Source organism: Carcharhinus amblyrhynchos, chromosome 6, assembly GCF_965287045.1.
Source record: "Carcharhinus amblyrhynchos chromosome 6, sCarAmb.v2.hapA, whole genome shotgun sequence".
In the NCBI taxonomy this organism is placed as follows: domain Eukaryota; kingdom Metazoa; phylum Chordata; class Chondrichthyes; order Carcharhiniformes; family Carcharhinidae; genus Carcharhinus; species Carcharhinus amblyrhynchos.
Genome location: NC_137329.1, coordinates 23,921,938 through 23,937,598, shown reverse-complemented (window position 1 = coordinate 23,937,598; position 15,661 = coordinate 23,921,938). Strand labels below are relative to the sequence as shown.

General features: G+C 46.0%; 1 protein-coding gene across 1 annotated transcript in view; it reads right to left on the bottom strand.

Annotated features, from left to right (window-relative positions):
- Nucleotides 1-2,530: 2,530 nt before the first annotated feature.
- Nucleotides 2,531-15,661, bottom strand: part of syt9b (synaptotagmin IXb) — a 124,903-nt gene continuing 111,772 nt past the window's right edge. Inside the window, exon 7 of the mRNA XM_080191562.1 lies at nt 2,531-3,222. Coding sequence (XP_080047688.1) covers nt 3,154-3,222 — 69 coding nt within the window. The 3' untranslated portion in view covers nt 2,531-3,153. The remainder of the gene's footprint in view (nt 3,223-15,661) is intronic.

The window sequence follows — 15,661 nt, the reverse complement described above, 5'->3', positions numbered from 1 at the left end:
CTACCAGGATGGAATTTGAATCTTTACTTATTACTGTAGGCCCTTGGCATCTCTAGTAGTGAAAGAAGACTGAGGGGTGACTTGATCAAGGTCTGAAAGGATTTGACAGACTTAAAGAAGGATTTTCCTGACACCTGGAAGTGGGACACTGGAATAATAATGGATGCTGTGTTGGAATGGTTTGTGCTGTGTTTCCAACTCTTTTTGCCTTTTCTATGACCAGATTGGGAACCAGGTGGGCTGCCATTCTTTTTGGTGAAGAAAAATTGAATAGACTGAGGAAAGCCTATTACACCTGGCATTCCCAGGTGGTTTCCCTTCCAAGTGACTAACCAGGCCTGAGTCTGCTTATTCCAAGAGCAGAAGTTTTTAGATTAGTATGGCTGTAGGTATTTGCAACCAAGTTGATGGTCCATTTCATTAAGAATCCACTTAGGTGCCATTTTGCACTCGAACGGGTATTTTACTGACATTGGGGCAACCCATTCCCACCCACAGTGTGCAGAAGCTGCCAGATCAACTGAGGCAGCCTCTCAGAAAGAGGCCAGAGATCACTGAAGACTCCAAGCACTAACGATCAGGCCACTGGGGGGTGAAAGATCCCATTTCTCTTTGATTCTTTCAAGGGTGTATCCCTTCCACTTGAATGGCCAGACTGAATTTGGGCCTCTTTATTTGTTGACTTTATTTGTTGACTTTTTTTGTGGGCAGCTGAATGTTCCTCCAGATTGTGTTCGCCTGCCTGGGCAGTCCCATCCTCTCCTGGTGGAGCTGCCAGCTTGACCTCTCCCTGTGGGTCCTGCGATTGGGCCTGCAGCCTTGGGAAGCTTTCCTGCCATCCTTAGCAGAATGGCGAGAATAGAAGCAGCCATTAGAAGGCCAATTCCTGGAAAATTGCGCCAGTAGAAAATCGCTGACAATGTGGACAGCCTCAGGAATCCCTTACAACCCTGGTGTTGGACTTCTGATTCCCACGAAAAAATCTAACCCAACAATGTTCCCACTTGCAAGCTAGCCCAGAAATAGGCATCATAAACGTAAGATCTCCATTTGTTAATCCAGTAACGAATTGATGAGGAACTTAATTATCCAGGGAACAGTGAGTATGTGAAACATACTATTACAAAGAATTTTTGATGTGAATATAGCGTACATGTATTTAAGGTAAAAACTGGATATACATATGAGAGGGAAAGAAATAGAGGGTATCTTCTGATAAAAGGCCACAGCTCTGAAATGTTAAGTTTGTTTCTCTTAGGTGCGGCTAAACTGCCGGGTTGGTTTAGCTCAATTGGCTGGATAGTTGGTTATTGAGGCATATAAATCCAAGGGCAGCATGGTGGCACAGTGGTCAGAATGGCTGCCTCACAGCGGCAGGGACCCTCGATGTATTCCAGCCTTGGGTAACAGTGTGGAGTTTGCATATTCTTCCTGTGTCTGCCTGGGTTTCCAACTGGTGCTCCAGTTTCCTCCCACAGTCCAAAGGCGTGCAGGTTAGATTGGTTGGCCATGCTAAAATTGTCCCTGAGTGTCAGGGGGATTAGCAGGGTAAACATGTGGGATAATGGGGATAGGGCCTGAGTAGGATTGCTGTCAGTGCAGGCTCAGTGGGCTGAATGACCTCTTTCTGCACTGTTGGGATTCTATGATTCTATTCCAGGATAGTAATCCCAACAGTGTGGATTAAATTCCCATACCGGCTTCATTTAGGCCTTGTCTTCTCAACCTTGCCCCCTCACCTGAGCTGTTCTGATCCTCAGGTTAAATCATCACCAGTCAGCTCTCCCCCTCAAATGGGACAATGGTGACTTTACCTGTGCTAAACTGCTCAGTGGTTTCAACCTTTTCTATTTTTATTTCAAATTTCCATAATCCCATTGCATTTTGCTTTAATATATTATGTATAGGATATGTTATCATAGGATCATAGAATCCTACAGTGCAGAAGGAGGCCATTTGGCCCATCAAGTCTGCACTGACAACAATCCCACCCGGAGCCTATCCTTGCAGCCCTATGTAATCCTCCTGACACTAAGGGAAATCCCACCCAGACCTGTTCCCCATAACCCCCACTATTTACCCCACTAATCCGCCTAACCTACACATCTTGGGACACGAAGGGACAATTTAGCATGGCCAATCCACCGAACCTGCACAACTTGGGCGTGTGGGAGCAAATGGAGCACCCGGAGGAAACCCACGCAGACACGGGGAGAATGTGCAAACTCCACACAGTCAGCCGAGGCTGGAATTGAACCCGGATCCCTGAGGCAGCAGTGCCACCCTTATGATAAAGTAAGGTGGGTGAAGGATCACGGAGGGCATTAGAGGACCAGTTGGGCTGAATGGCCTGTTTGTGTATTGCAAATACTCTGAATATAAATGAGAAACTTACTATAAACACCTGCAGAGATGAGAGGCTAGTTAAGTTCATGTCAAAACTGTTTCTTTTTATTAGGAACTGAGTTTTTTTTTTACATACCATATGTTTATAAAGAATAAATCACAGTACATTTAAATTGCCATTTGTGTTAATATTAAGAAAAAAAGAATCCCCTGTTTCCCCCCTCCCCCTTAAAAATGAATATCACCAAAACCTGGATGAATGCAAGTGATGCCACATTTGTCTCTGGAGTAGAAATTGCTGCTCTCGTTACTATAAATAAAACATGCATATCCTGTATTAAAATAGTTTTGGCTTCATTTCAGAGAAGATGTGTTTGATGTGGTTATAATTAAGAGGCAGACCAAATAATACAGTCACATATTAGGACAATTAAAAAAACACTGATGTCGGAACTCATTCTGGTCACGGTGAACCTAGAACTTGTCAAAATCACAGGGTCACACCTCACTCAGGGAGTGATGTGGTGATGGTCACACAAACCAAGATATATATTGTATATATATATATATTTTTTTATTTATATCATAAAATGAATGCCCAACCAGCATGCAACTGAATACAATGTCTCCATGCATGGAAAATTAAAAGAGAGAGAGAGATAAAACAATTTCTAAATTAGGCAATCATCACAGAACCCCCAGTTTTCAAGTCTTTCCTGATTACGGCTGTTCAGGAGTGGTTGTGATTGGGATCCTGTTAGGTACCTTGGCAAGTTGGACTGCAGGCGTGGCAATTTCTCTTTTACCTCAAGGAGATGGCGGTGTTTTTAGAGAGTGGTAGGACCCTTGGCTCCCCACACACGTTTGTCTCAGCCACTGCGTTGCAGACAAAAGAAAAATAAATATCGTGAAGGTTAACACTGAGTTGGTAAAAGAAGGAATGCATACAGGTTCTGCGAACAGTACATGTCAACACTTTCCAACTCCCCTCATCCCCAGTGCTGGATGTTTCTGCTAACATTGTGGTCCAAAGATTGCAATAACTTACATTTGTATAGCACTCTCTGAGCGGAGGTAGATGCCTCAGAGAATCCTAAAGCACAGAATGAGGCCACTCAGCCCATTGTGCTTGTGTCAACTCTCTTGAGAGAGGTTTACAATTAGTTCTACACTCCTTATATAGCCCAGTAAATGATTCCTTTTCAAGTTGTTTATCAATTCCCTTTCATAAGTTAGGACTGAATCTGTTTCCACACCCTTTCCTACCATAGAACCAGAATGAAACAGTAAAATATGAAAAAGCCTGGGACTGGTCCAAACTGGTCCATTTGAGGCATACAAGACCAGTTTGGACCAGTGCCAGTCATTTCCCAAGTTGCACTGGTTTTCACTTCTGTTCTGTTCCCTTATTAAGTCTCATTGTGAAACACAGCACAGTGTTCCTCAATACTGCATTGGAAGCATCAATTTGGATTATGTGTTCAAGGCTGTGGAGTAGGGGTTGAACTTGCAACCTTTGTACTCGGAGCCAACCGTGATACCCACTGACACCTGAAGGCGAGATGGGTGGTTGAAGGGAAGATAATTCGGACACTGTCTGTATGGTGGGTAAACGGCAGTACAGACCGGATGATCCGATGGTTTCCACATGACAATTTCTATGTCAGTTACAATCTGAGCTCCAAAAGCAGGACGCAGTAATATAACCTGCCTCAGAGAAGATATTGTGCCATGAAAAAGACCAAGGCAGCGTGAGCTGACACGTCCTCATTAGCTGCTTATTCTGCGTATGGCTGGCTGTGTATCACAAAATAAAAACCCTCCAGTTAGACAGCTGCAGAACGGGGGGCCCAGCAGTGAAGCGAAATGTCTCAATTCTATTTGCCAATGTAAACTAACAGTCAGTGCCAACTAAGAACCAAGCAGTGGAATTCAGTGCAAACAAAAACTGAACAAACTTTGATTAAGAAGATTAGCTGGATGTTATTTGCAGCAGCTGGCTGCCAGGACATAAATGGGCAAAGTACTGGAGGTCAGGTTGGCACACTTAAACTGAAGGGCAGGACACTGAACATAAAGGGTAAGACACTAGTCGTAAGGCCTGGGCATGGAATGAGGATTAGCCACCTGAGGTAAAGTGTGGATTAAGGGACACAAGGTTGTGAGTGAGGGGAGGAGCAGCTCTTGTGAGGGGAAGGAGGGGAGGAAGAGGGAGAGGTGGATGAGGGGGACAGGGAGAAGGAGGAGGAAGGGAAGGGGAAATGGGGGTATGGGAGGATGGGAAGGAGGGGAATGGGGGGGGAGGGGGCAGGGGGAAAAAGTGGGATGGGAGGATGAAAAGGAGGGGAGGACGGGGAGGAGGAGGGAGAGAGGGTTTGGAAATGAGGGGTCAGAGAGAAAGGGGAGGAGAGGAAGGGGAAGAAGAAGGGATGAGAAGATGAAAAGGAGGGGAGGATGGGGTGGAGGAGGGAGAGAGGATGGGAAATGAGGGGACAGGGAGGAAGGAGAAGAGAGGGAGGGAAAGAAGAGGGGGCTGGGAGGATGTGGAGGAGGGGGAGGATGGGAGGAGCAGGGGAAGATGGAGAGGGGCAACAGAATGTCGAGGTAATCCAACTAATGCTCTGAGAAAAATATGTTCAAGTCCCATCATGGCAGCTGGAAAATTTAAACTCAATTAATAAGATCTCGAATTGAAAATTAGTCCCAGTAATGATGACTATAAAATTATGATGAATTGTTGCAAAAGCCCATCTTGTTCACAAATGAACTTAACAAATTAAATCTGCAGATCTGGCCTACATGGGGTGGCACGGTGGCACAGTGGTTAGCACTGCTGCCTCACAGCACCAGGGACCTGGGTTCAATTCCCGGCTTGGGTCACTGTCTGTGTGGAGTTTGCACGATCTCCCCGTGTCTGCGTGGGTTTCCTCCAGTTGCTCCAGTTTCCTCCCACATTCTGAAAGACGTGCTGGTTAGCTGCTTTGACCTAAACAGGTGACTAGGGGAATTTCGCAGTAACTTCATTGCAGTGTTAATGTAAGTCTTACTTGTGACAAATAAATAAATAATAAAATAAATATGTCACTGTTGACTCTGAACTACTGAACAAGCCACTAGGTTTAAGGACAGTTAGGGCAAGGAAACTAATGCTGGCTATGCTTGCAAACCATAAAAAATTATTCAAAAGAATTCTTCCCCCCTCCAGCCCACAACAGAGGTCTTAGAGGCTCTCCTCTCCATCCCCGATCAGAATCAGCACTTCTCTCTCCTCCTACGCTCAGCCAGACCTGGCACTGCCCCAATGACCATTGCCAATATCCCCCACTCGTCTGTCCATTTCCAGCTAGCACCACATACAAATGAATCCCCCCCTCCCCATGAGGCTCCCATGAGGGACTAATAGAATCATAAAATCCCTACAGTGCAGAAAGAGGCCCTTCAGCCCATCGAGTCTGCAACAACCACAATCCCACCCGGGCCCCGCTCCCACAACCCCACACACTTACCCTGCTAATCACCCTGACACTACGGACAATTTAGCATGGGACAATTTAGCATGGCCAATCAACATAACCTGCACATCTTTGGACTGTGGGAGGAAACCGGAGCACCCAGAGGAAACCCGCACAGACATGGGGAGAATGTGCATATCCCACACAGTGACCCGAGGCCAGAATCGAACCCGGGTCCCTGGCATTGTGAGGCAGCAGTGCTAACCACTGTGCTGGCTGGTGCCAACCACAGATTGGCAGGAGTGCCAACCTGTGCCAAGGGGCAGTACCAAGAGCATTGCTAGAGCATTGCTTGGCCATGTCTGTCTCCCCTCAGGGCTATGCTTACCTTTACATCCCCAGGAAGAGTCCCACGACAGGCTCAGTCTAGGTGAACTTGTAAATCTTGCTGGTGTGACATCATGTCAACACAGTGTCAATATCTGGTGGGGTTGTCAATATCTGATGAGGGTTGGGTTAATGATACTAAAATTTATTGAAATGACCGTAAAGCCGCTTCATGTCCAGAAGATCGCAATCTGATCGGGAAGATCTGTGACTTCCAGGTCTTGCGTCCCTACTGTCATGTGCATGGATGGCAAACACCGGCTGAACATCGCCCCCTATGTATAATTTCAGTTATTTCTTTTTCTAAAAGGTTGGGAGACAGATTCATCTGGAACTGTGTGTCCAGATTTGGGCCTCATGTTTGATGGATTAATTCAAAGACTCTTGAGAACATCCAAAATAGGAACATTAGAATGATATCCAAACTTTAGTTTGATTAGTTAGCAAGGCTTTGGGGCTATTTTCACTCAAGATGTCCCTGTCCTCATTGACTGTCTTTGCATTTCATTGTCTTTATGCCTCAGATTAATAATTCCCTTCATGGACTCATCTGTCTCTACCTCCAGGGGTCACCTCTGGCCTACATCCCCAACAATTGAAACTCTCCATTCACTGACTCTGTTCTACAAAGAAGAAAGAAAAGTACAGCACAGGACCAGGCCCTTCAGCCCTCCAAGCCTGTGCTGATCATAATGCCCTAATTAAAGTTAAAAAAAACTCCTGCTCTTACTCGGACTGTATCCCTCTATTCCCCCCCTATTCATGTACCCATCTAGATGCCTCTTCAATGTAGTGATTGTGTCTGCTTTCACCATCTCCTCTGGCAGTGCATTCCAGGCACCCCCACTCTCTGTGAGAAAACTTATTCTGCACATCTCACTTAAACTTTCACTTCGAACCTGTGCCCACTTCCGTGTGAAGAAAAAGCCTCTGACCATCTATCCTGTCTATGCCTCTGATTATTTTGTAGACCTCTATCAGGCTTCACCTTAGCCTCCATCTTTCCAGTGAAAACAATCTGAGTTTATTCAACTTCTCTGCGCATTCAGCTCCCTAAGTCCCAGTGCACTGGAAATCTCTGTGATTGCCACAACCCTGTGTCATTCTTGGGTTTTGTTGATAGATTGTCGAATGATTTGGATGACTTTGTCCAAAGTCAGATATTCTTGAGATTAAGGTACATCCAAGAGAGTATCATTGGCCACTCCCAATAATATTAGGTCACTTATGAGCTCCATAGTCACAACCTTCATCCAATGTGTATAATTAGGCAGCATGGTGGCACAATGGTTAGCACTGCCTCACAGTGCCTGGGACGGGGTTCAGTTCCAGCCTTGGCTGATTGTGTAGAATTTGCATGTGTTTCTTCCAGATGCTCCGGTTTCCTTCCACACTCCAAAGATGCGTGGGTTAGGTTGATTGGCCATGCTAAGTTGACCTTTAGCCCAGAATTTTACCACTCCACCCGCCATGGGAATCAGAGTGGATGAAGAGTGGACAACGGAACTGTCCATTGACTTTGGGTGGGATTTTACAGTTTCAAGATGGGGGAGGCTGTAAAATCCCTACAGGGGAATTGGAAGGGTAAATACATGGATTTACAGGGATAGGGTCTGGGTGGGATTGTTGTCAGTGCAGAATCAATGGGCCGAATGGCCTCCTTCTGTACTGTATGGATTCTAATTCACTTATGAAAGGGGCTATGAGTTCCCTAGGTTTTTTGACTCTCTTGTTAAATTTGGCTCACTCCAACAATTTATTTCTTCATAGGTTGGTGTTAAAGGACCTCTTCAAAGTTATCAGAAGATTCATTTATGCTTTGTCTGGCAATTGTATTATTGGCTTTTGGAGTATCTGAATATCATAGGCCATTTGCTTCTTCAGTCTTTGTTTTCTTGTTCAAGTCTGATATTAACACATATCTTCAAAATATTCTTCCTCGTAATGCCTGGTCTGGTCCTTCCATCTACCTTGTCTGGACATGAGAGGTGATTGCAGAGCCTCTGGCTCAGATCTTCAGGTCGTCATTGGTCTCTGGTGTAGTCCCGGAGGATTGGAGGATAGCGAATGTTGTCCCATTGTTTAAGAAGGGGAACAGAGACTTTGCCGGGAATTATAGACCGGTGAGTCTTACTTCTGTTGTGGGCAAGGTTTTAGAAAAAATTATTAGGGATAGGATTTATAGTTATTTGGAGTGTAATGAATTGATTAGAAATAGTCAGCATGGTTTTGTAGCAGGTAGGTCGTGCCTTACTAACCTTATTGAGTTTTTTGAGAAGGTGACCAAAGAGGTGGATGGGGGTAAGGCAGTTGACGTGGTATACATGGATTTTAGTAAGGCGTTCGATAAGGTTCACCATGGTAGGCTTCTGCAGAAAATGCAGATGTATGGGATTGTGGGTAATCTAGGAAGTTGGATCAGGAATTGGCTATCAGATAGGAGACAGAGGGTGGTGGTGGATGGTAAATATTCATCATGGAGTGCAGTTACGAGTGGTGTGCCTCAGGGATCTGTTTTGGGGCCACTGTTGTTTGTAATTTTTATTAATGATCTGGATGAGGGTATAGTTGGGTGGATTAGTAAATTTGCTGATGACACCAAAGTTGGAGGTGTGGTAGATTGTGAGGAAGGGTGTCATAGTCTGCAGGGAGACTTAGATAGGTTGCAGAGCTGGGCCGAGAGGTGGCGGATGGAATTTAATGTGGAGAAGTGTGAGGTAATTCACTTTGGTAGGAGCAACAGATGTGTCGAGTATAGGGCTAACGGGAGGACTTTGAATAGTGTGGATGAACAGAGGGATCTAGGTGTGTGTGTACATAGATCCCTGAAAGTTGGGAATCAAGTAGATAAGGTTGTCAAGAAGGCGTACGGTGTCTTGGCGTTTATTGGTAGGGGGATTGAATTTAGGAGTCGCAGTGTAATGTTGCAACTGTACACTACTCTAGTGCGGCCGCACTTGGAGTACTGTGTGCAGTTCTGGTCCCCGCATTACAAGAAGGATGTGGAGGCGTTGGAGAGGGTGCAGAGGAGGTTTACTAGGATGTTGCCTGGTATGGTGGGGAGGTCCTATGAGGAGAGACTGAGGGATCTAGGGTTGTTTTCGTTGGGAAGAAGGCGGCTAAGAGGGGATCTTATTGAAACATATAAGATGATTAGGGGTTTAGATAGGGTGGATAGTGATAGCCTTTTTCCTCGGATGGAGAAAGCTAGCACGAGGGGGCATGACTTTAAATTAAGGGGGGGTAGCTACAGGACGGATGTCAGGGGTAGGTTCTTTACCCAGCGGGTGGTGAGGGATTGGAATGCCCTGCCTGCTGCAGTTGTAGATGCGTCTAGTTTGGGGGCGTTTAAGAGATCTCTGGATAGGTTTATGGATGAAAAGGGATTGGTATAGGCTAGTGGGTCATTGTTTTTGTAACTGGTCGGCGCAACATCGTGGGCCGAAGGGCCTGTTCTGCGCTGTAATGTTCTATGTTCTATGTTCTATGTTGATTTACCATCCATGGTTCTCTGCAGCACAGTGGCATAATTATTTTTTAAATGACCCCACAGTAATTTTATTTGATTTTTCTCCCATGCTTTGCTGGCTCCCATCACCTTTATGGAGCTGTTTTAAACAGCCATTCTTCAGAAAATCTTTTTAATAAATTGTTTCGGAGAGTTAATTGCTTCCCCAAGCTTAGAGAATCAAATCGAATCTGATTATTTGCTCTTGACTTCTCTTCAAATTTGTTTTTTCATTTCATGTGAGGTCTCCACATCTTGGCACTAGGCTGAAGCATTCTTCAGGGTGCACATGTTAAAACAATTGGGCCACCAGTGTTGCTTTATGCTGAAGTGTCTTTGTGCTGAACTTAAGAGCTAATTGCAGCTGTGTTTCCAATGTCTTCAAGTTCGTTGCACTTCTCTCAGATTATAGAGTCATAGAATTTACAGTGCAGAAGGAGGCCATTTGACCCATCAAGCCTGCACCAACAACAATCCCACCCTGGTCCTATCCTCGTAACCCCATATGTTTACCCTCCTAATCCATCTGACACTAAAGGCCAATATACTATGGCCAATCCACCTAAGCGGCACATCTTTTGACTGCAGGAGGAAACTGGAACACCCAGACGAAACCCACACAGACATGGGATGAACGTGCAAGCTCCACACAGACAGTCACCCGAGGCCAGAACTAAACCTGGGTCTCTGGCACTGTGAGGCAGCAGTGCTAACCACTGTGAGGCAGCAGTGCTAACCACTGTGCCACCATGCTACCCATTGGACAGTAATTTCTTTACTTTTTCATTTGTAGGGATTTTGGGGTCCCATCATTCATTTGTTTACATCAGGTTATATATTGTCTTAGGAAGACGTCCAGAGGCTTATATGCAAGAACAATAACTGTTTATTAATTATACACAGCCATAGAATCCCTACACTGCAGGGAGACCATTCGGCTGGTGGAGTCTACATAAACTCTTAAATAGAACATTTTACTCAGCACCACCCTTCCCCCATCTCTGTAATCCTATGTATTTACCATGATTAATTTACCTAACTTACACACCTTTGGATAACAAGGGGCAAATTTTGCATGGTCAACGGTAGGATGAGAGAAGAATTGGTGAATGTGGACTGCGGGAGAGCGTTGGAAGGTAGGTCTGCTGAGGAGCAGTGGAGGATCTTTAAGGAGATCTTTCTTGGTGCTCAGCGGAAATTTATTCCGATGGTCAAAAAGGACAGTAGGAGGAGAGGTAATAAGCCGTGGATAACGAAGGAGGTGAAGGAAAGTGTTAAATTAAAAGCGGAGGCGTTTAGAGTAGCTAAGAGTAGTGGGCGAGAAGAGGATTGGGAGAGGTTTAAATGTCAACAAAGATTGACAAAGAAGTTGATAAAGGAGGGTAGGAGAAACTATGAAGCTGGGCTAGCGCTTAATATAAAAAAGGATAGCAAGAGTTTTTATAAATATATAAAAAGGAAGAGGCTGGCTAGGGTGAACGTTGGTCCCTTAGAGGATGAGAAGGGGGGCTTAGTGGTAGGGGATGGGGATATGGCGGAGGTCTTGAATAACTTTTTTGTTTCGGTCTTCACAGAGGAGGACATGAATAATTTGCTGGATGTTAGAGATGGAAAGGTGGTAGGACTGGAGGGTCTCGATGACATTACTGTTACTAGAGAGGCGGTGCTCGACAGACTGGAGGGGCTGATTGTGGACAAGTCCCCAGGACTGGATGGAATGCATCCGAGGGTCCTGAAAGAAATGGCGGAGGTGATAGTGGATGCCTTGGTGGTTATTTTCCAGATGTCGCTGGATTCCGGGGAAGTGCCGGAAGATTGGAAAACGGCTAATGTTACGCCATTGTTTAAGAAGGATGCCAGGCAAAAGGCGGGGAATTATAGGCCTGTTAGTTTAACGTCTGTTGTAGGTAAAATGTTAGAATCCGTCATCAAGGAGGAAATAGCGAGGCATCTTGAGGGGAACTGCTTGATAGAGCAGACGCAGCACGGTTTCCTTAAAGGGAAGTCCTGTCTGACAAATTTACTGGAGTTCTATGAGGATGTGTCTAGGGTGGTGGATAGAGGAGAGCCGGTGGATGTGGTCTTTCTTGATTTTCAGAAGGCGTTTGACAAGGTACCTCACAAGAGGTTATTACAGAAGGTCAGGGGGCATAGAGTTGGGGGTAGGGTGTTAGCGTGGATAGAGGACTGGTTGTCAAATAGGAGGCAGAGAGTGGGGGTCAATGGGTGCTATTCGGATTGGCGGATGGTGACTAGTGGAATGCCCCAGGGGTCGGTGCTGGGGCCTCAGCTATTTACCATTTATATAGATGATCTGGAGGAGGGAACTGAGTGTAGGGTGTTGAAATTTGCTGATGACACCAAAATTGGTGGAAAGGCAAATTGTGCGGAGGGTGGTGAGAGTCTACAGAAGGATCTAGATAGGCTGGGCGAATGGGCCAGGAAATGGCAAATGGAATTTAATGTTGGCAAGTGCGAGGTGGTCCACTTTGGTAGGAATAATGGTAGGAAGGATTATTACTTACGTGGAGAAAAACTGCAGCAGGCGACGGTGCAGAGGGACCTCGGGGTCCTTGTGCATGAGTCGCAAAAACCCAGCTTGCAGGTGCAGCAGGTGGTCAGGAAGGCGAATGGGATGCTGGCCTTCATCTCAAGGGGGATTGAATATAAAAGTAGGGAGGTCTTGCTGCGGCTGTATAGGGCATTGGTGAGGCCGCAGCTGGAGTACTGTGTGCAGTTTTGGGCGCCTTGCCTTACGCAAGGATATTTTAGCCTTGGAGGGAGTGCAGAGGAGGTTTACTAGGCTGATGCCGGAGTTGAGGGGGTTGAGCTATGAGGAGAGGCTGAATAGATTAGGCTTGTACTCGTTAGAGTTTAGAAGAATGCGGGGAGATCTCATTGAGACGTATAAGATGATGAATGGGATGGATAGGATAGAGGTGGAGAGACTCTTCCCGCTCAGAAAGGATAGTAGGACTAGGGGGCACAGCCTCAAGATAAAGGGGGGGCGGTTTAGAACAGAGTTGAGGAGGAACTTCTTCACTCAAAGGGTGGTGAATCTCTGGAATTCTCTGCCCATTGAAGTGGTGGAGGCTGCCTCGCTAAATATTTTTAAGACGCGGGTTGATGGGTTTTTGATGAGAGAGGGGATTAAGGGTTATGGGGAGAGGGCGGGAATGTGGAACTGAGCCACGACAGATCAGCCATGATCTTATTGAATGGCGGGGCAGGCTCGAAGGGCTAGTTGGCCTACTCCTGCTCCTATTTCTTATGTTCTTAACCTGCACATTTTTGGATTGTGGAAGGAAACTAGAGCACCCTGAGGAAACCCACGTGGACAGGGGGAGAATGTGCAAACTCCACACAGACAGTTACCCAAAGATAGAATCAAACCGAGGTCCCTGGTGCTTGTTAACCACTGTATACCTCTGTACACACATACATATATACAGGGTCCAGTCCTGACCAAGTGCAATCTTCATGCTGACTTCTCCCAGTCGCAGTGCTACACTCTACAAATCCAATGTGTCTCTCTACATCATAATATAGGCTGTACTGTTTCCCCAGGCCCATGTTAACTGTTACAGTTTCAAACACCCTAGTATCCATCATGGGCAGAGCTCAGGAGCAATGTAGAGATGGAAAAAAATTTCTGACAATCTCGTGTAGCTTTCACTTGTACACACGATTGTGAATAAATCCTTCAATTCATAAAGCCCATTCAAAGCTTTTAATTCTCGTCAAGCAGCTTCAACTTTCAGTGACAGCCGCAGTGTGCTTTTTTAAGTTTAAGAAGCACGGTAGCTAAAATAATGCAGACCATGACGGCTGTGTAGACCTCATCCACCATTTATGTTTTCTCCATCACTTTGTGACTGTCACACTGTAGGTTAAGGCTTTTTCAACAGCAAAATGGGATCTGTTTGAGTTTAGCACTGAGCTGAAATGAACTGCTGAGTTCAGATTTCCCTTCATTGTGGATCACACCCTGCCCTCTTCCACTTGCCGGCAAAAATCGGATTTGTCACAAATGGTGATGGGGGTGCGGGGGTGGGGGGGGGGGCACTTTCAGAATGGGTCTCGCACACCATTCTTAACAATCCAAGGGGTCTTCTTGACTCCATGTAAATCCAAGACCCGATTTAAAAATCCCAGGATCTCACATTCTTTACTAACTGCTTTATTAATCTTTCTGGTCACCTTCAAAGTTCTGTGGTTGAAACCGCCCTTTCCTTGCACCTCCTTTGAAGTTGGACCATTTAACATGCATTCCTTAGAGTCATAGAACTTTACAGCATGGAAACAGGCCCTTTGGCCCAACATGTAGCCTTTTTTTTTAAACCCTTAAGCTGGTCCCAGTTGCCTGCATTTGGTCAATTTCCGTCTATACCCATCTTACCCATGTAACTGTCTAAATGCTTTTTAAAGGCAAAAATGTACCAGCCTGTACTACTGTTTCTGGCAGCTCGTTCCAGACACTCACCTCCCTCTGTGTGAAAAATTGCCCTGCTGGACCCTTTTGTATCTCTCCCCTCTCACTTTAAACCTATGCCCTCCTTCTCCTCATTCATCCTACAAAAATGTATTGTCTCGGATTGAATGTTATCAGGCTGTTATCTACCCATTCCACCAGTCTTGAAATCTATAAATATCTCCCTCATTGTTCACTCGGCTTCCAAGTTTGTCATCTGCAAGTTTTGAAGCTGTGCCCTATATCCCCAAGTCCAAATCATTAATGTCTATCAAGAACAGCCTGCACTGAACCTTGGGGAATTTCACTGACTATCTTCCTCCGATCTGAAAAGGCCATACTCTGTTCTCTATCCCTTAACCATTTTGTACCCATGTTGCTGCTGAACCTTTTATCCTATGGGCTTCAATTTTGCTAACAAGCTTGGTGAAAAGGCTCATTTCAGAACCGTTTAGGTGTACCAAACTACTTTATAGCCAATGCATTACTTCTGAAGTGTAGTCACTGTTGCAATGTAGAAAATGTGACAGCCAATTTGTACACTGCAAGCCCCCACAGAAAGCAGATAATCAGCATCCCAAAAATAGAGGCTGGAGTTCTCCAGTCGTTCACGCCCCACCGCTGCTACAGGTGTGAAAGGAGAATGTGGTGCTTAGCTAAATCTCCATTCACTGCACCGGGACTGGAGAATCCCAGCTGCGGGCGAGGTCGGAGAATCCAGCCATCTGACATTACAATATTTGAAATAGCCGCAATTCAAGAGTTCTCAATTTGCCGAAAGTGCTTACATGTCAGAAAGTCATGAAAGGCATTGGGTGGAAAGTCTTTGGGTGGAATTCTCCCAATCCACCCATGGCGGGTTTGATGGTGGCGGAGAGGATTCCACCAGCATAAAATCACACTGAAATTCTCCCAATCGTGGACTAATGGGGGAATCCATCTACCTGGGGGCAGGCGGCATGAACACCATTTGCATTAACTTGCATCTCATCAAAGCTCAATACCCACTGGATTCCCGACTATCCTTTCGCAATTTTGCATCACCCCAGTGGGGAAATCACGTCAGCACCAAGTCTGACTGGTAAAGGCTGCGTGCACAATGAGGCCCTCAGTTCACCATAGACTTTGAGGGGAGTCAACATGCAAACCCTACCTGCCATCCTGCTGTGCTGCTTTGGATGTGGTGTACACCAGCCTGCTGAGGCAGACTGGTTCCTGCCCTCCATCCCCATGCTGAACTGCTCTTCACAGACAGCACCATGCGGCTGCACCCATGGACCCTCCTGTGTGACCAACACGCTTCAGTCCTGCGCCTGGGGTTGGGGAGTACAAAGGTCTCCATCCCTCTGGTATCACACACCAGTGTCTATCAGGACAGCACTGTGCTGGGGGACCCATGCAGCCACCACAACCACCCAAAGAGGGTGGGTTCCAAGAGCAGGGGGGATGTTGATGCGCAGATGAAGTCAAGAGGGGCAATGTGGAAAGAGAAGGGAT